Source organism: Ochotona curzoniae, unplaced genomic scaffold, assembly GCF_017591425.1.
Source record: "Ochotona curzoniae isolate NIBS_2020 unplaced genomic scaffold, NIBS_Ocur_1.0 contig_2927, whole genome shotgun sequence".
Classification (NCBI taxonomy): Eukaryota; Metazoa; Chordata; class Mammalia; order Lagomorpha; family Ochotonidae; genus Ochotona; species Ochotona curzoniae.
In genome coordinates this window covers 7603954-7616136 of record NW_024465654.1, presented here as the reverse complement: position 1 = coordinate 7616136, position 12183 = coordinate 7603954, and the positions used below count along the sequence as shown (strand labels likewise).

The window sequence follows — 12183 nt, the reverse complement described above, 5'->3', positions numbered from 1 at the left end:
GCAGTTGAGGCCTGCTTCTCCAGAGCTGCACAGTTCAAACGTAACCACAATGCACAAGGCCTTGCAGCTTCGCAACATGCATTTATTGTGAGAGCAGCCACCACCGAGAATATTTCTTCCACAAAAGTGTGATTCTTTTACACAACATTGTGTAAATACGTTAACTGCAAAAAGCCATTTTCTAACATTTTTTAAGTGAGTGCAACCATCAAATCTAAAGATGATTTTTAAGGTACTCGGACATGCTTACCTCAGCTGCAATATTTCCTAATGTGTCAAGGCCCAACTGCCTTAAAGAAATAAAATGGCTGTGTGCCGAGAGCAGCAGGAAGCGCAGACAGGTGCGGTTAGCTGCCAGGAGCTTCACGTTGCCCTCCTCAAAGGAAAGGTTGCGCAGGATCACCGCGATCTGAAGGACCCGCTGGCCTTCGATGTCGTTGATGCCGAGCTTCCGGGGCGGGTGGAACAAGGACTCCCAAATCCAGTCTCCTGGCGGGCCTTCTACAAGGAAAAACACAACGGTACTTGAATTGATATTTTTATTATTTTATTGGTACTTCCAAACTGTCTAGTAATTTTGCCTGTCATGACTCACCATGAGACTTGTTTCTGTCCGAAATGAGGTCACGCACTTCATTATCATCAACAATATCTTTCCAAAACTGAAATGAGAAATTATCACATTGGATCCTGATGAACTAAAACAATGATCTTATTGCTTTGCTTTACGTAAATATTGTTACACCAATGAACTTAATTATCTAACATAAATAATTGCTTTTCTAGAGGGCAGACACAGAAGCACTAAGGGCTCCTTGCCTGGGAGCCACAGAATTCTCCGAGGCCTGTGAGAGGAAGCAAGCGTGTCAGTGTGGACTGCAGCGGGGGTGGGGAGCGAAACTGTGCGTGGATTTGTGTTACAACAAAATCCAACAATTCTGAAAACACTAACATCTAGAAACCGATCACTTTACATATACTCAATAAAAAATAATTAGAAACCACAATCCAGAGCAAAATCAGTTTCAACCAAAGTGGATACAGAAATAAGACTTGAAGAAGCAATTATTAAATGTTAAAGAAATTTTAAAAATATGAGCCAAATGCCATTTTTACAGATAAAAATGTGCTACATGAATTGAAATTCAAGAGTGTCTTAACTAGTAAACATAAAAATTTAACAAAAAACTAACCACAGTTAAGCACAAACAAGAAAATGGGAGGGATGCCTAAAAACAATCCACAGAAACCTAAGTAAGCCACAGTACCATGATTTTACATACAAACAGGTGCTGTTCCAGAAACAAATAGAAAAAAGACTGAATTACCAAAAACTTTCCAAATTCCATATCAAAATAATGACCAGAGCCCCAAGAAGCTAAATTTATCCAAGTAATGTAAATAAAAACCACCAGAAATATGAAAACCAAATAAAAAAATCAATAAAAAGGCAGTCACTAAAAATCTCATACAGAACAACAATATTTTTCCCCAGTAACAATACAGAGCAGGTAACAGTCAACTGTGTGTGTGTATGTATTTTAATAAAAATTTAATTCAGCAGACAGTGTGATAGCTCAACCAACTAGTCCTCCCCTTTCAAGAGCTAGAATCCCATATGCGGAGTGGTTCATGTTCTGAATGCTCTGCTTCCCATCCAGCTCCCTGCCTGTGGCCTGGGAAAGCAGTGGAGGACGGCCCAAAGCCTTGGGACCCTGCACCCGCATGGGAGACCTGGAAGAAGCTCCTGTTTGGTTCAGTGCTGCTCTGGCCATTGCAGACACCTGGGGAGTGAACCAGTGGATGGAAGCGCTTTCTGTCTACCACTTCTACTCTCTGTAAATCTGCCTTTCTAATTAAAAAAAAAAAAAAAAGTTTATTTGAAAGGCAGAGCTACAGAGGTGAGGAGACACAGAGAGGGAATCCTACATCTGCTGCTTCTTTTGCCAATGGCTGCCAATGGCCAGGGTTGGACTGTGCTGAACTAGCAGCCAAGGGTTTCTTCTGCATTTGCACCTTGCAGGAGCCCAAGCATCCTGTCCATCTTTCACTGCTTTCTCAGGTGCATTAGTGGGGAACTGAATCAGAACTAGAGCAACCGAGAACAAAGTTGTCCCTATATGGATGCTACTGTCACAGGCCGAGGTTGAATACGTAATGCCACAACACCAGCCCTGAACTGCTAAATTTAAACTGTTCAGAGCCTTCAAAACAAAGGCAAAATAGGGCCTGGAGATATAGCACAGAGGATAAAGTCCCCGCCTTGCATATGCTGAGATCCCATATGGGCACTGGTTCTAATCCTGGCAGCCCCACTTTCCATCCACCTCCCTGACTGTGGCCTGGGAAAGCAGCAGAGGACGGCCCAAAGCCTTGGGACCCTGCACCCATGTGGGTGATCCAGAACAGCTCCTGGCTTCTGGCTTCAGACTGGCATAGTTCCGGCTGTGGTGGTCACTTGGGGGGTGGATCATTGGATGGAAGATCTTTCTCTGTCTCTCCACCTCTCTATACATCTGATTTATTTTTTTATTTTTATTGGAAAGTCAGATATACATAGAGGAGGAGAGACAGAGAGGAAGATCTTCCATCCATTGATTAATTCCCCAAGTGGCCACAACGGCTGGAGCTGAACCTATCTGAAGCCAGGAACCTGGAACTTCCTCCAAGTCTCCCACGCGGGTGCAGGGTCCCAAGGCTTTGGGCCGTCCTCGGCTGCTTTCCCAGGCCACAAGCAGGGAGCTGGATGGGAAGTGGGGCTGCCAGGATTAAAACCAGCACCCATATGGGATCCCAGCACATGCAAGGCAAGAATTTTAGCCGTGAGGCTACTGCCTCGGGCCCTACCCTCGGCATCTTTCTATTTAACTCATGAATAAGTTGGAGAATCAGAAGGAAACCGGGAAAATATCCTGAAGAAAATTCTGTATGACAAAATTTCTGGGTTATAGCTACAGCATTTTAATGAACAACAGAGTATAGTATACTGTCATTAGAGAACAAAGCTCACAAACCAAGGTTCCATGTGGGAGACCCAGATTAAGTTTCTGGCACCTGGCTGAGCCCTGATCATCAGTGGAGAATCATCTGCGCAGGCAACCAACCAAAGGACACAACATTTCTCTCTCTTAAAAAAATAAATCTCTTGGGCCTGGCGTGGTGGCCTAGTGGCTAAAGTCCTCGCCTTGAACTCACCAGGATCCCATATGGACGCCAGTGCTTCAAGTCAACAGCTGCAGATCCCCTAGGTTCATCCCTGCCCTGCCTGGCCACAGTGGGATTTTACATCCTTGCTCCCTTGCATGTCTGCACCCTGATCCTACTCTCCCCAAGGTGCTAACAGCACCGTGTGTAATCGACACATCTTCGTGCATTTTATTTTTGTTATTATGAATATTCTAATTTTGTATTTTTGTACATTTTAACCTAATGCCCTCATCCTGCAGTATGTTCTCAGGCACTGGTGAACCGTGGGACTCTGCATGAAGAGAAGCAAGCCACCACCTGGACGTTTGTTTCCTGGCACTTCCTGAAGCTCAGTGCTTGGGGCTGATCCAGTGGCCGAGTGGGTCACACTGCCACTTGTGATCCTAGCATCCCACATGGCTGTTCACCTGAGGCCCAGCTCTCCACAGCCTGAGAAAACCACCCAAATGGAAACCCAGATGCTTCCTGGCTCCAGCTGCTCCCGTCATCTAGGAAGTCCACCGGTGGACAGATCCTAACTCTCGTCTCTCCTTCCCTCTCTGCAATCCTTTGTGAAAAATAAAAAATCTTTCAAAAGCTGAATGCAGCACACATGTGTACATACACACCCACACTACAACTTAGCACTTAGAGTTGTGGATCTTTTATACAACTGAAAAATGTGGATATATACATCAAAACAGAAACATAAAATGCTTAATACTAAAGCTGCAGGTTTTCAAGCTACGAATAACACAATCTCTACTGTTTCTGTAACTAAAGTAGAACGAACAAATTCCCAAATTTGTGCAGTGCCTGAAACAGTCCACGGCAGTAGGAATGAATGAAGGCCAAGCTGTCCCAACACACTGTCTGCACCCAGACGGGAGGGTGAGATGGCAAGGATGGGGTACTGAGGGGGAGGCTCTTCCACACCTGGGAAACCACAAAGATACGCTGACTTTACAATTATTTATTCAACTCTACACTATGTATACTTGCCTAAGTATGTATCAATACAGAATTTACTTAGGTGGGTCACAGCAAAGTTAATAATCTGAAGCTTACAGTTCTACATACAACAACATGAGCATATCTCTTTGCACCCATCAGAATTTTCTGCCTACCGCACCTCACTTCTCTCTTCCTACTTTCCTTTCCACAATTCTGCCACACAAACACACATTCTACACCACAAATCTGTGTTTACCTCAGAGCATTTCCACTTGCTACTTTCTGTGCCTGAAAGCCCTTGCTTTGCAGGAAAGGTTCCCTCTTATTACTCAGATCTAGCAAAACCAGACCATCAGATATGATGGAAGGCCTATGTGTTCGAACCAATAGAAGCACATGCGACACGTGTCCCACAGCTAATGCATCATCTTAGTTCTCAAGATGTAAAAAGCTCAAGTTGTATTGCTTCTTTTTATTTTCTGTCTTCTTACCCAAGAACAGAGATTCACTCAAAGTGAGGAACTTGTTTGCTCAGTGTCTGGTATATTAGCACACAGAAAATACTCAACAATGATTTGTTTTGGAAGCATTAATGTGCAAAACAAAAGACTTTAGCCATGGATGAGAGGCCTGTGTGAAATTAAAGAAAGAAAAAAAAACAAGTAATTTAAATGACTTTAGGCTATTAAGCAAATTATTTTTAAATTTCTATTTTTATTTGTGCAAGAGGAGAGAGGGGAAGAATATTCTCTTGCAGTTTATATCCCTAACCCTAACCTGAACTCAGCCGGACTGGCATGTGGGCGGAAGGTGGCTGACGACCTGAGCCACCACCTGCCTCCCAGGGTGCCCGCCAGAGGAGGGAGCGGAAAGCAGAACTCCAACCCAGCTCTCTGACAGACAGCTAATATTTATCAGGTAAATATCATAAAAATTGCTGCTATGCTTTATATAAGCATTAGACCTAGCCATTTTTGAGTGAAAATTTCAATACACATAACATGAAAAACAACATTGGAAAGCTTAGTTAAGACGGTAAACTTATCTTAAAAATTTAATATACTCGAACTCTAAAAATTTACACCTTGAAATTTATCCTAAGGAGAAACAAATATTTTATTCCTGTAGCCTTGGTTCTACTTATCTCACCATGGTTTATAAAATTATAAAAATGATAAATACAAAGATCAGACCTCTGATTCTGTGTGTTTACATGAACAGGACACCTATAATATGAAAGCAGTGATCACTAACACACTGAAGACTGAGAAGCGGGGAGGGGAGGTCGCATCAGAAAGCACGTGCCCATCGGCCCGCACAGAGCGCGAGCGGAGCGCACTGCACACTCCCTGGTTACGCAAGAACGTCACTGCCACTGCTCCCAATTCTGGGCTTTTGTGCAATCTATATGTATTACTTTTATAAAATGATGAAATTCTTTATCTCTTTCTGAACAGTCTACCTAGTAATTTAAACAGTTAACAAAATAAAATAAATGTATATATCCCTGAACGAGACATTTTAGATTTCCTCATGGCTCAACTACTTTACAATAGCAGTTTCTTTTGTACAAAGAAAAATGGTGAAGACAACAAAGCAATGTGTTTAATATCTAGTTCATATTAACTCTTAATTCTTTTGGGGGATAGAAATAAAACTTTACATGATAGAATGTGACCAAAATTACACAGTATATCATATAAAATTATTTTTATAGAAGCCAATGATGTTGAGTGTCAAACTATAATTTCATTTCTTTTTCAGTAAAGAAAAATTTCTCAGTGAAAGAGTATCAGGAACCAAAAACACAAGGATGCTCTAAGCATTCAAACATTTGATACTTCTAACAGCACGTGACTCAGCCAGAGCCACGCACGGGAAAAGCTGCAGTGAAGCTGGGAGTGGCGTCCAGCACACGGCAAGCTTAGGGCCGTGGCTCCACGCTCTGTGGGTATCGCCCATCTTCCACTCCAGAACAGTGCCCAGAACAGGCTTCCCCTTCAAGGCCCACAAGTCTCCGGGCCCTCTCCCTCCCTGCAGGTGGCCCATAGGGTCTGGAATCCCCACCCCCTCACTTGTGTAAGGAACATTACAAAATTAAATTTAAATACGAAGGAAACAGAAAAGAATTGAACAACTCACTCTAGTTTATATTAAAGGCACTAAAATTTCCTGTCTTACTCCTTAAGACAATTTTATAGCAGTTAAAATACTTTTATTACCAGAATTTTATCATTAGCAGTTAAACCTATAGACCAGTAACATTTAAGATATCATTTTAGCTTCTTGATTACAGCACAATTCACTGAAGGCAACTTTATATTTTCAAAAGTTTACAATTTAATCTAAATTCAACTAATATGACATAAATCCTAATTTCACGTATCTGTAAGCAAAAGGCCACTGGAAAAAATTTACTATTAGTTGATATATACAATTTCTTGAAACTAGTCTCTGTTAATACCAATTTGTAAGGTATCTAGCACGTGCTGTTTTGGTAACTTGTTAAACAGAACTTCAGTGTCACTCCGGTACCATCGCCTTCCCAGCACGAGGCTCGGCATTTCTGTTCCACGACTAATGACAGACCACACCCTGCAATAGTAACATTCCCTGCCGTTATTCAAAAGCTAAAAAAAATAGCCAAGAGGAAGGTATGAAACACCCTCTTTGTGTCATTTTGAAGCTTCTTATTTCACATATTTCAAACACATATCCACAAATAGCTGTCCTCTAGATCACACACTGTCTCACAGCCAGAGCTCTGTGCGGGCTGAGAGGGACGGGAACTCCCACGCCTTCTTCGCTGCACAGCTGCCCAATGCTTTTAAATAAACAGAATCCTCCTGAAATCCACTATCAAGACCTGGAGTGAGTAACAGAAGCATCTCATTATTTACTGCTGCTAATATAGATTTACTAAAACCAGAAATTAGAACAGAGTTCACCAGACATTCTAGGAAAAAACATGTAAATAGGTACATTATATATCACGCTAATGCTAACGGCATGTGTAAGCACCGTGGGCAGGGAGTACGCTGGCTCAGCTACATACAACCTGAGCAGCTCACATCTTACGGGAGTTACCTTCACAAAATCTCTATCCGTCTTCTCTTTCCATTCTTCTCCAAACACAGTGGAAAAGGATCCCAAAGCTAAAAGAATACAGAGTGTGTTCAGTAACACTTCATTCATTCTTTCAAACAACTTACTAATATGTAACGGTAAGACCAACATTTTAATACAGCTTGTGTCCTGGAGATTGTTTTACAGTAAATGACAGAAAGACATGGTAATCACTTTTGAAGTACTCTTCTTAAAATTATAGCACTTAAACAAAATGCATGCTTCTACAAACCAAAACTATGTAATTTATTTTTAGAATAGTCACATAGAGCATTAGGAAACAAAAATTGCTAAAATAATAACTCTACAGAATATTAAAAATTCAAACTGCTGTTATACACAAAGTTTGCAGATAATTGTGCAACTCACATGTCTAATGCACATTGTGACCTTGAGGGAAATTCCCAAGTTTAAAGGCGTTCTTGCTGACAACACAAGGTGGATACCTTCTGGAGCCCAGCCATCTTTTCCAGGGGTTCCTTAGTGTCCTGTCTCTCCCGCCCCACAGGTGGCCCGCCATCCCCACCAGAGAGGGATGCTCACGTTGACGTTCTGACGTTCGTGTCCCGCTGCATGCCTTTAGGCCAGAGTCAACCACAGCCCAGCTCAGCAGGACATGATACTAGCCACCTTTAAATGTGGACCTAATATTTTCTTGACACTGAGTAAAACAGTTTCCAAAGTATTTAAATTAGCATGAAAATTTTTATTGGAATAAAATGTTAAAGGCCAAGGAACAGAAGCACTTCAGACATTTGCTGACCACTTCAGTGCTGATATTGGGGTTGGGAGGAAATGACAGGAAGAAAAGGTAAAAACTTGGTACCAAAATCATTTACACTGACCACAAAGGGCAGCTCACAAAATACAAAGCCTACATGTAAATAGCAGGTTCAGTCAGAAAAACAAAACCCATGCACTACTAAACAGTCAAAGTTTTGTTTGTCCTGAGAAATATTTTACATTTAAAAAAAACCCAAATTTCCCTGGGCAAAACAGTTTATTATTTTGTCACATGGAAATCTGTATTATATTTCAAGCACAACAAACATGCAAACACTCCATATTTTGCAAAGGAAGTGACGACTACAACTTCTTTCTAGTTAAAACCCCACGCCCACAAATAAATGAAAGGCTCTCAAAAGTTCAAGCCTCGGCCTCCAGTGAGCAAATGCGCATGATGTACCCAGCGTGTTTGTAGGGTCGTCATAACGTCCACATCTACTCTGAGACACCTAAACTTCGCTCAAGTCTGCTGGAAGACAGAACTACACTCTGCCAACAGCACTTAATTTTAGTGATATGGATTAGTATACAGCATAATTACTTATTCTTTAAAAACAAAACAAAAACCACCCATGCAGTGCTTAAAGCTAAACTGTGATTGAGAAGGTGACGGCCTAGGGGACCTGAACCGGTTATTTACAGCAAACACATGACTCCGCTGTGCAGAGGCCAAGACTTCAGTAAAACTGCTGGGATTGCAGAATAAGCCACCTTTCCAAAATCTTCCCTTTAAGACTTTTTAAAAACTTGGGAACAATTCCAACTCCATCTTATTTGCAAAAAAACACAGGTGGAAAGCTATATTTCAAAGATCAAAATAAAACATAAAGAATACAGAATCTAAAAGTGAGATAGAAACCCAACTAACCTAAACCTTCAGTTATAATACAAACTGAAACACACTGGAAAGGCAGATACACAGAAAGAAGGAGAAACAGACAGAAACATCTTCATTCTGCTAGCCAATACCCCAAGTGGCCACAGCGGCTGAGCCGAGCCGAAGCCAGGAGCCTCTTCCGCGTCTCCCACGCGGGTGCAGGGTCCCAAGGCATTGGGCTGTCCTCGACTGCTTTCCCAGGCCAGCAGCAGGGAGCTGGATGGAAAGTGGAGCTGCCGGGACAGGAACCAGTGCCACACGGGATCCAGGCGGGTGCAAGGTGAGGATCGAGCCAGTAGGCTATCATGCCGGGCCCCCAAGACAGTAGTTTCTTTAAAATCTTCTTCCCAGTACCAAGAATAGTTTCAGGCAGGGAAAGAAACTTATTTTTATCTTTGTTTAAACTGATATGAAGGTAGTTTTTACACAAAGTAAGTGCTTGGTACATTTCAAAGAACCCTATCACGAAAACGCACCAAATTTGAAAAGCAAGCTAGGTTAAAGTTGCAGAGAAAGTGAATTTAACAGCAAAAAATTTGCTATCTAAGGATTAAAATATCAAAAAGATATAAACTCTAAAAACAAATTCTCTCACAGACCATGTTCTGTGTTGTAAGCATTAAGTTCAATATATATCAACAACTTTGGTTTTAAGAGGATGCACTCCAGGGAAGGGAAACGGGCACACTGCCCTGAACGAGGGATGCTGGAAAGCAAGCAACAATTGCACATCAATTACATCCAGCTACCAGACTTTACAAAGGGAGAAAAAGGTTTCAAAACATACTTTCTAAATCTCTAGCCCTCCACAATTAGAAAAGCAAGCAATTACTCTGAAGAGTAATTTTAGCTTAATCAGAGGTAGTTTCGGAGAAGGTAAATTTGATATATAGGGAGGTAAAGACAGCAAAGTGTGATGTAAAAACGAATATAAAATATTCGATAACCTTATCTGGGCTATTCTGAGAGTAACTGCACAGACGCCCCGAGCCCACATCTTTCAATAACCTTGCAGCCAGACATTAGCAGGGGGAGCAGACTTCAGAAAGCAATGCCTCCAAGAGCCAGTTTCTTTATCAGAATTCTTTAACAATCAAATTGCTCGTCAAGAAATGCATCTATTGCTCCAAGATAAAACAAAAAGGGGGTTTTACTTAAAAAACACAAAGGAGGCAAAAATACCAGATTTTTGCCATTCTAATTCTTACAGACCAAATGCTGCCAAAAAAGAGTGGGGGGAGGGCAGTGCTACGACACAGTATGTAAAGCAAGCACCTGTGCTGCTGGAGTCCCTAGGGTCCCAAAGCCTCTGACCTGCAACTCGGCCCCTGCTAAGGGCCTGGGAGAAGCAAGTGCTAAGACCCAGCCACCAGCAGCGGCCCAGACTGCTTCTGGCTTTGGCCTAGCTCAGCTCTGCCTACTGCGGCCACCTGCAGAGTGAACCAGGGGTTTTAAGATTTCTTTTTCTGTTTCTCTCCATGCCCTCTCCGCCTCTCCTTGTAACTCTCTCAAATAAATAAATAAATCTGAACGCAGACAAACAAACAATAAACATTTGACCTAGCAGTTAGGAGGCCAGCTGGTGTGCCCACATCCCCCAAGGAGAGCATCATGGTTAGTAGCTACTTAGCTCTGGCTTCTGACCCTAACTTCCTACTCCTGAACACCAGAGGGCAGTAGCGATGGCTCCATGAGCCCAGCCACACTCCATGGGGTCCTTCAGGGTGGGGGCCACCAATCAGGAGCACGCGGTGAGGTGCGTACTCTTTCTCTGTCTCAAATGAACACAATATTTATAAATCCCCAACATGTATGTTTTTAAACAACACATTGAATAAAACCAAATAAAGAATGACATTATACTGAATTTTTAAAAAACCCTAAAAAGCAAAGTATGCAACTCTACCATGACTGGAATAACCATATAGCTTCAACTTTAAACTTACTGTCATCGAACACCCCTGCATTAGCAAGTAACAGAGTGATGATCTTAGGGTCTTTCTCCAGCTGCATGGCATGCTTGCTCTCATTCGACAGGAGAGTGCACACATTGATAGCGAAATCCACTTCATTCGGGAGTCCAGAGAGCAGCGAGAGCACCAACTTGTTATAATCCTTTGGCGAATTAAAGTCCATAGATAACCCATAACTTTGCCGTAAATAATCTAAGAAAAACAAAACCAAAGGGCCATAAGCAGGTATCAAACACAGAATGTCCTCCTCACGGCAGGTAACTCCTGATGCAGGCAGATGCTTCAAAACCAACTAATTAATATAAACAATAAATAAGTTGGCAGCTTAATAGAGTTCATTTCTAAACTTCTAAGGTTTACTCACTGACTGATAAAATTATACTCTTTGAAAAGTATGAAAATATGAAAGTGCACTTACCTGTTTGAACATCAGTGTCAAAATACCACTGTATCATTATTTTAATTATTATGCATTTTACTTACATATTTCATGAGTAAATTTCTGATGCACTAAGATATGATGAACATCATAGAAACCATGCTTCTTGGTTCCGGAATTCTGTAAATTCTGACAAATTTTAGGATGGAGTCCTTGACATGACAGTCGCCATGTTCATCACTTCAGGAAGCTGCTTCTGCCTCTTCGCAGTTACTTCTAACTCCTCTGCACCACCAACTTTATATTTGGTTCCTATCATTTTATTCCAACTGTACAAATAGTGTCCCCGCCACTGTGTAAGACACACAGCATCCTGCAATACCAGTATTCCATGGAGGGAAAGGCCGCTGCCCAACTGCCAATACACATGGACATCGGTGGAGGACGAGCCAAGTCTCTGGGCCTCTGCACTAGTGCAGGAGACTCAGATGAAGCTCCTGGCTCCAGCCTTGCTCAGACCTACCTCTTGTGGTCATTTGGAATTATGGGGAATGAACCAGCAGCTGGAAGTTATCTTTATGTAGGTTCTGCTTTCAAGCAATCAAATAAACAATAAGAAATCTTCTTAAAATTCATAAACAAATGGAGCATAGCTCAATGATTAACTTCTTACCTTGCAAAAGCAGGGATACCATATGGGTGCCATTTGGCGTCCCTGCTTCTCCACTTCCCATCCAGTGCTCTGCTTAGGTCCTGGGAAAGCAGCAAAGGACGGCCCAGAGCCCCGGGACCCTGAACCCACGAGGGAGACCAGGAAGAAGCTCTCGGCTCTGGGCACTGGATCGGCTCAGCCACAGCCACTGTGGCCACTGGGGGAGTAAACCAGCAGATGAAAGATCTCC

At 42.3% G+C, this 12183-nt stretch overlaps 1 protein-coding gene across 4 annotated transcripts in view; it reads right to left on the bottom strand.

The window, feature by feature from the left end:
* Positions 1-12183, bottom strand: part of ARID2 (AT-rich interaction domain 2) — a 94822-nt gene that overhangs the window by 25902 nt on the left and 56737 nt on the right. For all 4 annotated transcript variants that reach the window (XM_040978922.1, XM_040978923.1, XM_040978925.1 and 1 more), the window contains 4 exons: positions 10876-11094; positions 7228-7295; positions 596-662; positions 251-501 (listed from right to left, as the gene is read on the bottom strand). In XM_040978922.1, the coding sequence (XP_040834856.1) occupies positions 251-501; positions 596-662; positions 7228-7295; positions 10876-11094 (605 nt within the window). The remainder of the gene's footprint in view (positions 1-250; positions 502-595; positions 663-7227; positions 7296-10875; positions 11095-12183) is intronic.